At 37.1% G+C, this 16,267-nt stretch overlaps 1 protein-coding gene across 1 annotated transcript; it reads left to right on the top strand.

The window, feature by feature from the left end:
• The first annotated feature begins 1,655 nt into the window (after window positions 1-1,655).
• Window positions 1,656-11,360, top strand: LOC148957228 (uncharacterized). The gene is made up of 4 exons (XM_089115723.1): window positions 1,656-3,426; window positions 5,518-5,857; window positions 6,423-6,549; window positions 10,509-11,360. The coding sequence occupies exons 1-4, from the start codon at window positions 3,407-3,409 to the stop codon at window positions 10,940-10,942; spliced, it is 921 nt and encodes a 306-aa protein (XP_088971849.1). The 5' UTR covers window positions 1,656-3,406; the 3' UTR covers window positions 10,943-11,360.
• The last annotated feature ends 4,907 nt before the right edge of the window (window positions 11,361-16,267 follow it).

Raw genomic sequence — 16,267 nt, forward strand, 5'->3', positions numbered from 1 at the left:
ATTCAACCAGGGCTTAAAAGCCTTCGTATTAGTAGCACTAGGGGCAGTTGCCCCTCCCTCAACGATTTGAAGCGAATCTGGCGCCCCTTCTTTGGATATTGTGCGCCCCTTTTGAAGAGTGGGAAACAGGTGAAAAAGTTCTTGAGACCAATAGGTCAATTTGCTTCAAGGATTACTTCATAGCTATGTTGTTTATTCCGAGAATAGATCTGAAATTGTTGTATACAGCGCTTTGGGGGTAAACTATGCCTAATTTTGGGCGAAGACGTGCCATTTTGGTTAAAATTTTGGACCCATGCAAATGTCTGAAAAATGTGACCCGTAATTCCCCGAACATGATGAAAACTATCACATAATTCTGCAGAGCAAATAAAAATTTTTTAGCACATAAAACATTTTCAACCAAATTGTGCATGTCCTATGCCCTAAAATCTCAATATTACACATATTTCATACTTCTATTTCTAAATGGACATTCATTTTGTTAAAGCTAAATCACCTCCTAATAATTGTGCAATATTTCCCCAATATGGCACCCATCATTCTGCATGTTTCTTCAAATGGTACCCATAGTTCCGCACAAATTTCAAAAACTGATACCGATAATTCCACATATTTCAGAAAAAGTACCCCTAAATAATGGCACATTCCCATACCTTCAAACATGTTAAGGTACCGCCCCCCCCCCCCCCCCTGAGTCACAGCGTACTCTCGTCACCAATTTTTGCAAATTTTTCAGCGCCCACACTGAATTTTCTGATATATTCAGAGATTCCTTTTTAGCTTTAAAATCTTTTCTCTCGAAATGAAACATTTTGAACGATCAATATGATAATCTGTAACTCGGCAATCCCAGTTGTAAGATAATTCTCTTGGCAAAAGTTTTTTGCTGAAGTTCAGATAAATGGAGATTGAGAATTTTAAAGAATTTTGAGAGAGATTTTAAAAAAAAAATTTGACTCGAATTTCCTACTTGCATGAAATTGGACAATGTACAATCAGTTGCTTCCTTTTATTGTAATATCAAACAATTTATTGAAAATCTGGCATGTTCTTGAGCGGAAAAAGACAATATAAAAGGAACAGGGAAAATCCTTTTTGATAAAAATGTTTAGCAGCAAAATATGATATGTTTGGTCTAAGCAGCAACGTGTAAGAAGCTCCAAAAAAATGAAAACTTTTGTTTTATCATACAATTCTTTCCCAGAAAAATCCATCAAGAAGAGATGAGACAAGAACCTGATCGAAGCAATCATTAAGACAGGATAACCCTATTAATATGAATGCGTTTGTCATTTGCAAAAAACTCACCTGTAGACGAAAAAGACAGAACATTATAAACGTTTTCTCCATGAATCAGGATCATCAGTTTGAAAATAAATGGTTTTACATGCATTTTGAGAGAGAACTCAACTTCAGAATCCAGAAAACATTACGGTTTCACGGCTTTGAGGCAGATCAAAGTTAAACATAGAGATAAAGAATATCAAAAAACTAAACGTAGCAATTCCTCTAATCGATGTATAACAAAAATGGTGTCAAATAATTAAAACAAGGATAAGCTTCTCTAAGCTTCTCTAAGCTTCTCTAAGCTTCTCTAAGCTTCTCTAAGCTTCTCTAAGCTTCTCTAAGCTTCTCTAAGCTTCTCTAAGCTTCTCTAAGCTTCTCTAAGCTTCTCTAAGCTTCTCTAAGCTTCTCACCCCTAAAGATTGAAGATTTTTGCATTATTTTCCAATCCTAGTGAGACAAAAATTGCTTACTTACCTATCTTTTAAAAAAATGGCTGTGCTAAAGAATAATTCTTATTCTCAAAGAATCTCATAAACTTTCAAAATGTGTGCTGATCAATAGATTCAAGACTTATAAACCAAAATACTTTTTGACATTACTTGAAGTAGACTACATTGTTTTGATTTCTTAATTAAGAAAGAATAGATATTTTTCATTAGATGAGGGTTTATGTTTCACTCTTCGTACTATATGAATTATGAAGCTATTTTTATAGACAATTACCAACACGTCTGATCTCAAGATCGTTGCACTAGATTTTATGACAGTTTGATTGTTTTGCAAGTTTTTTTCGTAATTTTGTTCAACCATCTAATTTTGTTCTAACCAGAAAAGTACATTCCTATTTCTTTTCCAAAAAATCAACAATACCCGGCCGGCTTATAAAAAATTCTTATATTCACCTTTAGAGCCAGACTTCTCGAAATGTGAATATGATAAAAAAGACAACCATATTATTTTAACAAGATCAACAATTTTCCAACAAAATATTCAGGAACTTTTGAATCTAAGCCTCGAAGAAAATAAAAGAGGACGCAGTTTAAATTTGCCCTCTCAGTAGTGCGGAATTGGGGCGCTTCAATTGAGCTTTTTCGAATCGAAACATACAAAGCTTTTTGCAAATGATCAAAGATCTTTAGAAAGGCAGTGCATGTCAATATGAAGTGCTCATAAAGAGGATTGAACTCATAATTTAAAAATTGAATGAACACACGAGAACTTAAATCTCTAAATGATCAATGAAATTATTCGAGATAGCGAATATTCGAGTGATCGGTGATTCGAGTTATCGGGAGTTTAATGTAGTATTTATAAGATTTAATAGAGGCTGAAAAGAATCAACGTTCGGAATCTTCACAAAGTGATTCTCACTACGCCAGTTGACATATCCACTTATCGCAAACGATTTGGGGTGAAAACAAAACACCAACTGACTCAACTGCAACACATCTTAACAAAATCAACGCAACTGTTATGTAACTGCTTACCCAGAGAATTATAAAATGTATCCTTGTCTTTTCATCGTCCTTCTCCAACTGTTGGAAAAAAGGAGGAAATCTTTCGGGAAACAAAATTTAAGAGATCTTTTAACGTCTGTAATGTTTATGTTGATCGCTCAAAATTTATTTACCTGTTATCATTTATTATCTATATTGTATCAGTAAATTTCATTTATGTATGTGCCTGATTCTTGGGTAAATTTTTTCTGTGATTTAAAAGAAACCAAAAAATTTAAGTAATTTCAAGTGCTGTCATAAGGAATATGGAATAAAAATCTAGGCTTTTACAACCCTGACCGCTCTATCAATACTTCTAAAAGATTTTAACAGGTGTATTCTAGAGACCTAATTAACACTTGCCCATTCATGGTATCTGTATTTCTTAACCACTATAAGTTTCAAATGAACCACAAAAGTAATACCGAAACGTCCAAATATTTTGACATGGTAACAACCTGCTAGTTGCAACAGCAGGTCGTTTCACTTCTGCAAGGTACTCAGAACATTTTAGATGTGATAAAGCAACTTGCAGGTTTGTTGGTGAATCACTTTCCAAAGCGCAAAAAGAAGCAACTTTCCAGTGGAGAATTTCGAGCTTTTTTACAAATGCCAGCAAGATGTATCTGAATTTTGTCAGGTTTGTTAAACTTGTGATTCTCTCAACATGTGGACGCATTAGGATCATCCAACTGCATGACAAACATATGTCACACTTGAAAAATTATTGAATTATTGCTTGAGCAAAATTCTAAGATAATTCTTTCTTTGTTTGTCTTAAGGTTTCCATAAACAAAAACAGAAAACTTTAATGAGGTTTGGCATTTTAATTGTGTATCTTGATTGTTCATTCTTTATACATTTCTTCTGAATAATGGACTCAGAAAATTTAAATGGAATTGTTGACATATCACCAAAAAACCAACATTTATCTAAAAAGATGACATGGAGCAACAGGAGTAATACCGATTCAAATGGAAATCAAAAATGTTCTTGTAGGTAATTTTTCTACATAACTGCTAGTATTGTGGTTGACCGGGATGAAGTTGCACACACATGCAAGCGCTCTGTCTTGGTTAAGCGGGATGACTTAGAAATGCAACTGTGTATTGAAAAAATTCAGCCAGGATAACTTGCAGCACCTAGACACGGGATTTCATGGGAAGACGGACGAGCGAGAATCTTCAAATGGGCGAAGGAACCCTCCGTCCTGGAGTCAGAGAGCATGCGTGATACTAACTTAGTTCTATGCGCGTGCACTTTGACAACAGGACGGCGGGCAGCCTCACTCATCAGGACCGAGGGTTTCTCGCCTTCCCGACAAGGATAACATGGCGAAGCAAGCCAAAAGGGCTACAGATAACACTTTGCCAGCCAGCGTCATGTAAACAGGTCTTAAAACCGCAACCGAATGAAACAACAATAAATCTATTAGAATTCATATTAAAACTCTTAAATCGGATATTCTATTCTAACTAACTGGCTTTTCAAAGATATAAATACTATGTTAATTGATGGTTTGCATCTAAAACGGATCAATCTACTTTGATTAATTTTCTCTGCCGACATCGCTCTTGGAATAACAAATTTTGCCTGAATCCATACTACCATACACAGCCAGGAAATTTGGAACAAGGATTTTTAGAAATGAAGAAATAAGGAAATAGGGAGAAGAAAAGAAAAATAAGGAATAATAAGAAGAAATGAGGAAATATATGGGAAAGTAAGGGAAATGAGGAGAGAAAAAGGGATTAAGAGGTCAAAAGGGGAAATAAAGGGAAATAAGGGGCAATGGTGGGGAAGTAAAGAGAAATTAGGAAAATAAAGAGAAATAAAGAGAAATAAAGAGAAATAAAGAGAAATAAAGAGAAATAAAGAGAAATAAAGAGAAATAAAGAGGATTAATGGATAATGAGGAGGATTAAGGGAAAAATACGTAAGGGGGAAAGAAGGAAATAGTGGAGAATTCAAGAGATAAGACAAAGATGCCATTGAAAATGATTTTGTTAGTTTGAGAAACTTTTTGAACCATGGATATTTTTTCGAAACACAAATCTAGCTATTTTATTGGCGACGAATTCAAACCTCCTTGAAAACTCAAAATAACTCTAAATAAAACTTCTGATTGGCTAGACGATATGTATTGCCTGCATGATTCTAATTTTATCTGCCAGTTGATTGTTCTTTGAATATCGAATTCTACACAGCTTCAAAATGGTACGCAAAGCAGAAACATAACGAGCTATACTAACGGAAAAAGCAGAAAGTCAACTCATCTCAAATCATGTCTTTTATCATTTGAATATGTAAAAATTGAGCTGGCTGCTCTCTGCTTGTGAATAAGGTCTTCCTATGAATACAAGCGGCAAAAGGCTTGTAAAATAAACATACCTTTCCTGGCATAAAAAGGTAGACAAGATATTCCTAACATGAAAATATCTTGCGACCTGTTTTGCACAATGTAGATTTCAATGCAGCTTAATGGTTAAAAACATTGCTTTAATAGTTCCAATGTCAGATGAAATTGCAACGACCTTCAACAGCATTATTGACAACAGAATATTCTAAGATGTCCAAGTCTGCTACTTAGAGAAAATGTCATTGATCAAGAATTTAATTTCAATAACGTTGCAATGGACTTCTAGGCCTTAGGAAAACATTTTAATTGAAAATACTGTAAGCATTAAAAAATTTGTAAAACCTTATAATAAGAGACTGTTGTCTCCTCTAGCACGTTTGGTGTGCTTTGCGTCAATTTGCATATCCTACTGCACTCAGTCAACGGCAGGATCCTGCGCAGATCTTGTGGAGACTACGCAAACTTCTCCTATGTAGAGCAGGATAGAGTTTTGCAGGGAGAGAAAATAAAAACGGTGATTGTTACATCCGAAGAAGAATGCGAACTTGCCTGTGCTGATGAGCTGCAATGCAAGTCAATAAACATAGAAAAGAGAAGGAATGCCAGACAGTGCGAGCTCAACAAACGCTCTACTGCAGATGCTTCAGACGGGGTAGTGCTAACGCCAAGGTCAGGTTGGGTGTTCAAGTCAACGAGCTACACAGACAATTTGGTTAGTTTTTAAACAACAAATTAACCATTAAAAAGAGTTTTTGATAATTTTTAAACGATCATTATGATAATCTGTAACTCGGCAATCCCAGTTGTAAGACAATTATTGCTTGAAACTCTTGGCACGAGATTTTTGTTAAATAAAAACGTCCATAACTAAATTTTTATGTTGAAGTTAGGATAAATTGAGATTGGGAATTTTAAAGAATTTAGAGAGAGATTGCAATATCAAACAATTTCAGCATATGATATATATCATAAATTTGTTGAATGATCAAACAACCGAGGATTTAAGGCTACTACAACTTGAATTGTTTCTCTTTTTGCGTATTATTAACGATAAACAGTTTTGTAAGGCATTTTCAACTTATGGTTATGCTAGAGAATTAAATTCTTTCATAACATGTACTTCTTTAGTTTGGGTGCTAAAAATCCTTTATAGTTTTTGGAAGTGTAATTATAGGCAAAAATGCCTTAATGTTTCTAATAATTAAGGATGCTAGGATGTGCTTCATTAATGAATCATTGTTGCAAGACTATTACTAATATCTTCTTTCAATTCATAGATTGGGCACATGTGCAGGAAACTCGATCCATGCGAACCGGAGCATTTGTGTCTCGATGTTTGCTATTCTCCCGGTTACAAGTGCACCCACTGCAAAGAACTTCCACTTGGCATGCCGTGTGTAAGAAGTAAGTAATTACTTCCAATGTTCAGTATCACCACTGTTTTACAGGGGCAGCACCGAGAAGCTCAAAGGGGTGGGTGGGGGAGGGTTCGCATTGATAGCATTTTTAGATTAAAGATGATCTTATAGGGCACTCGTTATGTTAGCGGTACATTTAATGGGGCTGGCGAGAGGTGATCGGAAGCCTTGAGTATATCTGAAAGAAGACGCTTTCTCGCGAGCGAAGCAAGAAGAAAATACTTGCGATGATGCCCTTCAATTCTGCTTAAAAATGCATTTCAGAATATTTCTTGCATTTATTTTGTTGCAATTATTTAAAACGTTTTGCTGTTTATATGGCATGCTTTTATTACGTTTGATTGATTCCAGTCCTAAAATTGAAGTCATTAGTTTCTGTGGCCACAAAGACATCGGCTTATTCCTTGGAAATTAATGAATGAAAGGATTTATCACACTATGCTTTTCTTAAATTTGCTTTTATTCTTTCTATGTTCTTAGAAAAACTTCTTTTCAAAAAAGTGGAGGCTGAAGCCCCAAGCTCCCCCTTTTTAGACCCCTATGTTTGAGCAATCAAGTAAAACTGTGATACAAATTTATGCAGAGGCGCCTACATTCATGATTAGTAAGAGTATGAAATGTCAAGGGAAAGGGCAGGCTCTTTGCAATCATTGTGTTAGCAAGGGCTGTAGAGCCTCTCCACTTTTTGCAATAATAGGTTAGAAAATTTTAGAACTGCACACTAACGTTTACACTAGAGCAATTTTTGAAAGTTTACTCTAAAAGATCCTCCTAAAACTCTCAGTGTCTTTAACATCACTTTGTTCTCTCTTTATCAGGAATGACTTTACCTCAATTGTCTCATCTGTAGTGAGTGGACCACGGCACGACCTCTTTCCTCTACTGTTCTTTATGAATCTTTCCATCCAAGAGAGAATCCTGACAATTTTCCAGAATGGCTTTCTTTCAATCATCTCATCAATCTCATCACTTTCCCTTGTAACATTTACCTGCATAATTTCTTTCACTAACTTCTTCTCACTTTCCGACTCCTCTGAAGCCTTGATTTTGATGACTGGTGGTCAGTTCACTGATTCCCACAACCAAGAAGGGCAACTTAGCACATTGAATTTTCTTGCAACTTAGCAGATCCTCTTCTTCCGGTATCGGCAGGGTTATCTAATTTAACTTTCTCAGTCAATTCATAACAAACTGTTTGTAGGCTTCCAAGCCTAATCAAATGTAGACAGACTGTTGAATCCGTCCATGCTTGTCTCAATCGGATGTTCAAGGATTCGAAAGCTTTGGCAGCATTTGACAACATGTCACAACCAACAATCTTGGGATGGTTAGGTCTCTTTTGCTAAACCTTGACTTTGCAACTAGAATTCACTGGTACACAAAACTTCCTTGTCTGTCTACTACGTTAACTATTGCAGAACATCCTTCTGTGCTTGCATCTGGGAACCCGTGAAACTCAACACCGGATATTTCGTTCTTTCTGAGAGCAATAGATCTTGTAATCTTGAATTCCTTTGGAAGATTTTTTGTGCAATTTTTCCAGCATTTCTGTAAATCATCTGGCAGTGTTTCGTCCCAGGAGATCTTTCTTTCACATATATCTTTGAAAATCATCTTTGCCTTTAAAAGAATAGGTGAGACTAGCCCCAATGGATCATAAACCTTTGCAATGGTGCCAAAAACCGTTCTTTTTGTACACGGTTCTTCGTGTGATAGAAATGTAACAGCTATGGTGTCCAATCCCTAACAGTTTCACTTCAGACTATTTCGTTCTCAAACTTTCCTTTGCAAAGCTGGTTTCATCTTCTTTAACGATTTCTTCCTCTAATGATTCCTAAAATTTTAATGGTTTCATCTTTCCACTGCTTTGTCTCTTTCTTATGTCATCGACATAGATTCCGTGTCTAAGCTCTCTCACACAATCTGGATACATTGCCTCAAACGTTGTGAAATGCTGTTCTAATGTACCTCCCAACAGAAATGGACTTTGCTTCTTTGTTTACTTTAGCTCACTTTTATAGGCAAATAGCAGGTATTTTATGGATCGAAACAATCCGAATAAGACTCTTATGAATCTATAAATCACAGCTTTTTGCTTTGTAGAGTGTCTATTAAAATGAATCTCAGTGGATCACGTTTAGCTTCTCGAGTCTCTATCTGTCAAATGCTTGTTTCACATCCTCTGCAAGCAGTATTGGCTTGAATCTTGGTCTCATCAAAATGTTCATTACCTTCATTTGAGTGATGGTGATGAACTGTCAGCTTTTGCAGAAGCATCATACACTATACGAAGCTTTGCTATCTCTGCCTTCTCTCTTAAAATTGCTTTATGTGATATGTAATGTTCTTAATTACTTTTTGGTACATCTGGTGCTTTCTCTACAATTCTTTCGACCAATTGGCTTTGAAAAATCGCATCAAGACTGTTAAATCTTCCCTATGCAACCATGCAATTTGCAGGCACAGTTGGGTGTTCAGCCTTCCATGGAAGAGATGTCTGATACATTCCGTCAGCTCCCTGTGTTAACTGTTCTTTGAAATCTTCATAAACTGTCCCTTGATCTTCCTCAGGTTTATCTTCTAGCCCCAACACGTCAAGATTACATAACTGCATATAATCTTTTGTTGAACTCCTTGTCAGCATCAGGGTTGATGATAGGTTCCCCTGACCAGGTGACATGATAACCCAGCCTAACTTTGTCTTCTCCGCCACTGGTTGGCCTAAATTCCCTATCCTTTGATGTTTTGATTAAGGCAACGTCATTTGCTCCCAAGATTGCATGGTTTGGTAATAACTCTTTTCCATCTGTGTCAGGCATCTTTATTCCATGTAGATGCTGATTTTCTCTAGCATAATGAGGATTTGGGAGAGTCAGTAGTACTTCTTTATTCACTCCATTTACCTCAGCTCTGATGTTAAACTTCCCATCGACATTGCTCAATTCAACATCGTACATATCAATCTTCTTGGACGTTTCCTGTAGCATCATCTCAATTGACTTGTATTCTGACCTCACTGGCTATTTGTTTATCAAATTAATCACGGAAGAAAATAAAATACATAAACATCGGCCTACCGTTTGTTCCATAACCTTCTATCGAAGCTTGTGGGGATTTACCTATTACTCAGTGACGAAAAAAATCCAACGGGAAAACGCCAAAAAGCAGTAAAAAGCCTAAAAGACTATATTATATTTTAGAAAGGGTAAATTATGCTGGTATATCTTCAAAAACTGGGATTAAACTCTGAATATTCACGAAGAAAACGTGGTATTGTTTACGTATAGGCCGCTGGATCTCATGCTCTGCAGTATGGCGTTTCTATGCGGTAGCCAAGCACGTGACGCCTGGCTGCAAAGAGCTTATTAAAAGGCTCGTGACTTTTTTCTGACATACCATGCCGTTATATTCGAGCTATTCCTCTAGAGGCTTACAAATTTAGTCTGTTTTTAAATAGAGGGTAGTTCAAGAGAGCTTATTTGACGCGGGGTTTAAGGAAGCTTAATAAAAATTTGACAAGGGGCTTAGTAATATCATTTCTTGTGAAACTTGAGGGGCTTAGTAGCCATACACAAAGCTCGTTTTGTAGCTTTTCGAAAGATTGTAAGAAAATGACCGCAAGCAATATTCTTACGTCTCGAACAATTACAATAAAATGACTGCAAGCAATATTCTAAAATGTATTCCAAGCTAATCTAAAGGGCGTGGTCGTGTGATATTTAAGTTCGCTTCCTTCGTAGGGTGCCTCGTCTCTACGCTTTTCTCCAAGGCCTTGAAAACCTCTCGGCAGCCATGCCAATGTTATTTTAGTAGTAACGAGTGCTCTATATATCATAGGCACAACATACCATGATGATTTATAACTTTTTTAAAGGTTTGTTTTTAGACATTTAGCTGTAATCGCGACAACGAATTTATCAATTCTTCAAATATTGTTTTAAACAGCCATCAGTAATATTGCATTGGGGAAGCAGACTTCACAATCATCGCTTTATCCGAATGGATATAGCAAAAATGCAGTGGATGGAAAGAGAGCTATGAGCTGGGGTTCCTACCCTTACTCATGCATGCACACACTAGGGCAAAAACCTTGGTGGTCTGTAGCCTTTGCTGGAAATGCAGTTGTGTATTCAGTTACAATATACTCAAGGACAGATTGCTGTTTTGAACGAGTCAGTGGTCTGCATGTAAAGCTTGGCAACAAAAATGCGCCCAATACAAATACAATAATTTGGATTACATCCACTTTTTCTTTAAGTCAAACAAAGGAAACGAAAGAATTCAGCCAACCGAAAAACGGAAAGTATCTTTATGTGGAATCGCAGTATAACACCTCTCTGGATTTTTGTGAGGTTGAAGTGATGGGATACCTAGAATAAACGGTTTAGGCATTAAACTTTGAACATGTGTTTTAGGCTTTTCATTTGTTAAAGTTTATAGTACTGCATTTTTCGTTAATTTGATGTGTACATTATTAACTAGTAGTTTTAAAGTTATTGATAATTTGTTTTTGACGGTATTTGGTTTTCAATAAAACTAAGACCCGGTTTACACGAAACCGGTTCCAAAAAGATCCTTATCCATTTGAGTTCACTTTCTCCTGTTCACACGAGACTGCCTCCAAAAAAGTTCACTTACGCTTTCTGTTCACACGAGACCTGAACTCAAGATCATTTGTGAAAGAAAGCTCAAAACACTCGAGTCGAAGGCCCCTATTACCGTGACAACAAAAGTGAAAAATCCCCAAATTCGCTTCGCTTTCGCTTTATTTCTAAAGTTACTCCACCAGGTTTCTGTTCTCCAAGGCAGTGGCGGATTTAGGAGGGGGGGGGGGGGGGGGGGGGGAACTAGAAGCAGTTGCCCTCTCTCGCTTAGTTGAACCAAGTCTGGCGCCCATTTTTGGAAATGGTTTGGCACAATGATTGTGAAAATTTCCTTTAGAAGGTGAATAGAAAGCCTTATGTCAGTAGTTAAGGTCTGCAATTGTTGTAAACAGCGTACACTCATCACCAATTTCTGAAAATTTGCCAGCGCCTCCAGTACGAACTGCCCCTCCTTCAAATTTGTTCTGGATCCGCCCATGCTCCAAGGCCTCGTCCAGAAGGTTTTTCTCTTCTATTTCTTTTCAATTCTCAGCTTGTGCAAAACGATCATGTCGTTTGGAGCTCTGCTCTGCTAACGCAACCAACCTGTTTTGTCGAGTTCGATTAACCTTTGACATTAGGGTTGCGAACAAGAAACCAATGCTGACTGACTGTCAGGGGCGAATCTAGAAATTATTCTGAGGGGTTCTAAAACGTAAGGCTTGGTAACCCAGGGTGTTGCTATGCACAAACTCCGTACCCCTGCTAATAAGCCATAATGAAATGAAAGTCTTCCATAAACTAAAAAGCCTGGATGCCTTGATTTATATAGTAATTTTTGGTTTCAGCTTTTATGCCAATTGAACGCAATTTGCAGCTCGCCCCTCTTATATTCACTTAGGGTACAAAAGTATAGAAACTGTAGTCAAATATGATATGATGGCCCGCAGTGGCAAAAGGCCCGAGCCCACAAATTTTCAAAGCAAAATTTAATTTTTGACTCTTTGCAGCCATTTATTAGAACTTGATCAGCTTGACCAAAAAAATAACGTGGCTGGTGGAATGAAGCCCTTGAAGTGCAGTGCAAAAGTTGAACACAGGGATTCAAACACAGCATGCATCGACATATGACGCCAAACCAAACAAAGAAGGCCCTGAACGTTTCGCTATGGGCCTGGCGTTTTGAGTATTTTTATGTATTTGAAATTCTTAGAGAAAAAAGTATTCGCAGGAATATAAGTAGGTATAAAAAGGAACCCCTTTTGGTCAATAATAGTAAGGGCAAGTTTTTGAGATGTTTTTTATGTAGTTCTTGAATGATTAAAAAAAGAATAACAAGGGCTCGGGCAAGCTTTATCCTCTGAATATAAATCATACCTCATGGTCTATGAATAAGACGTGAAACACGGAGTTGAAACTTGAAACCGTTCTGTTATATAAACCAAAGCGTTTACAAGTTCGGCCGTTACAGCATCGAGCATCAGGTAAAGATCGTCAAAAGATCCACGAAAACATATTGCAAATTTGCGCCTCCCCCTGGTCAACCTCAACTCCCCCTGTTCAAGCTCAACTCCCCCTGGTCATAAAACCACTTATACATTTGACTGTAGATTGAAGCGAAGAAACTCCTCCTAGTTTGTCGGTATTCTTTGATGTTTTGGATTTTTGAAATCCATGGGTTCTCGCGCCAAAGTTTAGAACCCCTCGACCTGGCTCCGTGATTGGCTAGATTCACTTCCACGGGTGCAGAAACTCGTATAATTTACAGGCCACAGGTTCCTTAAGTGGCTGGATATAAGAGGAGACAATGCTTTCCGAGTCTGTAGAATGCTATACAGGACAACCAGGGGGAGTTTCAAAACACTTCAATGCATGGACTGAAATAACAATGTTGAACAGTTGTGAGACGGGGCATTGAAGCGGAAATAACAATTTCAGGAGATGTGCATACTTCCCGGTATTATTTAAATGGTTTAAATAATAATAAACAAAATTGCAATAGAATAAGCTTTAATCCCCAAACAGTTTTTTCTCAAATCTGAGGGGTGCTCGAGCCCCCTTCGCACCCCACTGGATCCGCCCCTGGACTGACATGCAGAGAAACAAAGCTATGCAAAGTTTAAAACATTTAAAGTTCCTTATTATCGCACGATAAACAGGTTATGCTTTTAAGTCAAGTTATTCTTCTTACCTTCTAACTATAAAGTTGTCTATAGCTGTCTATAGTATGTCTATACATACCTGTTTTTTATGTATGTCTATACATACAAGTCTGAAGCAATACTTTTTGACATTGCTTAAAGTAGACTACATTGTTTTGATTTCTTAATTAAGAATGTGAACATTGTAATAACAAATAAGTTTCATCAAATGAGGGTTTATCTTGTTCACTCTTTTTAATATTTAAAATGTAAAAGGCATTTTGAAAAAAATTGAGCTTCGTGCATTAATCTGATCTCAAGATCGAAAGGCACTCTTGTAAAGCCTTGGCAAAACGATTCGATTTTTCGCTCGATCTTTCTCTCGACATTTGATCTCAAAATCGAGCGAAGTCGAGCATGGGTGGCCAAACGATTCGATCTTTCGCTCGATTTTTCACTCAACTTTCTACCCACGCCAGCAAGATGAAGGCAAAGAAACGCAAATCGGCTGCCGTGTTTATCTTCCGTGCAAATATCCTTTTACAATCTCTTGACGAACTCGAGCGACATAAGACCCTGTTCGTTCGTTTCATGCAGGAACCGCCATTAAATACTTATTTCGGTTAAGCAAATTACTATTTTCAGGCAAAATTTTGTTTCTTTTGATTAGTTCGATTCTTAAAATGGAGTTCATCACTTAAAAAGGTCCTCTGGACCCCGAGGCCCTAGGGTAGTATGCTTCCCTGCCCAGCATAAGGCAAAATTTTGTTTCTTTTGATTAGTTCCAGTCTTAAAATGGAGTAGGTAATTTTGTTATGTTTAGGGCGGCGCGTCCCCATCATTTTCACCCTTTTGGAGAAACCCTTGACAATAGAAGCTCGATCCAGTCCTAATTTAGATGACTTTGTTAAAGATTGCCACGATACTCCATCATTTAACTGTTGCAAGGTCGCCAGGTGTACCAAATCGTCTAGGCACACCGTCGCTAATATATAAATCACAGCACTAAATCGCAGTATATTAATCACAATCCTCATATCAAATCTGTCAGATTTCAAATCCGAATATCAAAAAGATGCCAGCAGTACCGTCAAGAAGGGAGGAGGTTAGTCGGGGTAAACTCCCAGGGCCCAGGTCGTAAAGGCCCGAACCAGTCCATATTTAGAAGCAAGCAGATACTTGTCAGGCAACACCTTGACATTAGAAGCTCGAGCATTAGATACCAGCATGAATCAATACACTGACAGAAGGAGCTCCACCCAATCCTTATCAATATTCCAGCATTAGCTGGGCTGTTGTCAGGAGTGTTTAGAAAGGGGGGGGGGGGTTTAAAACAATGTTTTGGCACAAATTTTGAGGGCTCCACGGTGCCTGGCTGTTATCAGCAACTTGATCGTATAAGCTCGATCCAGTCGTACAATAGATTGTGGGTGGGATCGAATCAACCCTTTAGCAGCATACCTTTTTGAGAATAAAGATTCAATATACCCACCGCAACGTTCACTTGGTGATCTAAATTCTAAACAGACATAAGAGCAGATACATTAATATTTTAAAAGGAGCCGTTAAGATGATGTCAAGCATTTCTGTTATGACTATGTTATTAGAAAGTTATTATACAGATTCCGAAAATATGTAATTTCGGTGATTATGTTTCAGAAATAAAGTATTGAGACAACTTATAGCGAATAAACAAAACAAAACAGAATGAATGAATCCAGTGTTGCATTAGCAACACTGTTTAGTAAAAACTTTTGGGATGGCTTTAGGAAACCTTGTCAACATGGTCAAAAAGCACACAATACGAAAAATTTGATGGGCCCTTTTTGGTCGGGGGCCCTTAGTTCTCGAACTAAGGTCGCCTAACCTGCGTACGCCACTGGGAAGAATTCAGCCAACCAAAGAAAGAAAAGTACATCTATTTTGAGTCACAGCTTAAGAACTATTTGGATATGTGTGAGTGTGAAGTAATGTGGTATCTGCAATAAGGGAATAAATGGAAAGCAAAAGAGGTTGAATTCAGGGAAGACTTTTTTAAATTAAACAGCCCCAAATTTTAGCTAAATAAAGACGTTTCTTTGAAAATTCCTTTATTATGGCTCTTAAATTCTCTCTTGGTCCTCCTCAACTTTCAATCTGCATCTGCTGTGATCTTTATATTGGTTCTCGATTTATCAATAAATCTGCGCTCTGAGTCAATCATCCAAAGGCTCTTTGAGCGGGTCCATTTTTGAACTTCAATAATCGTGGTTGTAAGGGTTTTTCGTTTTGTTTCGAAAGATTTCAAATGACTTTTGTGTCTTGATATCCCTTATCCTTTTGCTCGACAAATTCACATTAACTTTTTATCACCTATTAATATTCCTCTGCTTTTAATTATTTCATTGCAGATCCTTGAAATTTTTTCTGTTTTTACTCTTCTTTAAAGTCCTAATCATTGTCCCCCTTCTTGCTCTTTCTGAAGGTCTTTATCATGGTCCCTCTATTTGCTCTTTCTCAAGGTCTTTATCGCCGTCATTTTTCTTGCTCTTTCCAATGGCTTTTACCATGATCCATTTGTTTATCTTTCTAAAGGTCTTCATCATGGTCCCTCTTTTTGCTTTTATCAGGGTAATCATCAATGCTTCTTTACTATTTTCCTCAAGCCCTCATCTCTGTATCTCTTTTAATCTTTCCTCACACTGTACATAAATTTCTCTCTTCTTTCACTTCCTCAAGGTCTATAACAGTTTTTTCGTGTTGTTCTGCATCAAAATCTCTCTCTCTTATCTTTTCAATTGCTTTTGCTTATCATACTAGTTTTATTCTAACCATTTCATTGCATTGCTTGGTAAATTGACATTTCACATCTTTTTGTATTCACATTTCGAACGGCACTTAAGATTCTTATTTACATTTTGTATGACATTGATGTTTTCAATGACTCTTAAATTACGCAAGGCCTTTACATTTTTAATGTATTTGAACTTAATGTGTTAAT

The sequence above is a fragment of the Rhopilema esculentum genome, unplaced genomic scaffold (genome assembly GCF_057945365.1).
Source record: "Rhopilema esculentum isolate cy_ngs unplaced genomic scaffold, ASM5794536v1 HiC_scaffold_36, whole genome shotgun sequence".
NCBI classification, from domain to species: domain Eukaryota; kingdom Metazoa; phylum Cnidaria; class Scyphozoa; order Rhizostomeae; family Rhizostomatidae; genus Rhopilema; species Rhopilema esculentum.

Coding starts and splice junctions, on each gene's coding strand:
- LOC148957228 (XM_089115723.1), top strand. CDS start 3,407: ATGTATCTGAATTTTGTCAG. Junction 3,427..5,517: donor ATGTATCTGAATTTTGTCAG/GTTTGTTAAACT, acceptor TGTCTCCTCTAG/CACGTTTGGTGTGCTTTGCG. Junction 5,858..6,422: donor CGAGCTACACAGACAATTTG/GTTAGTTTTTAA, acceptor TTCAATTCATAG/ATTGGGCACATGTGCAGGAA.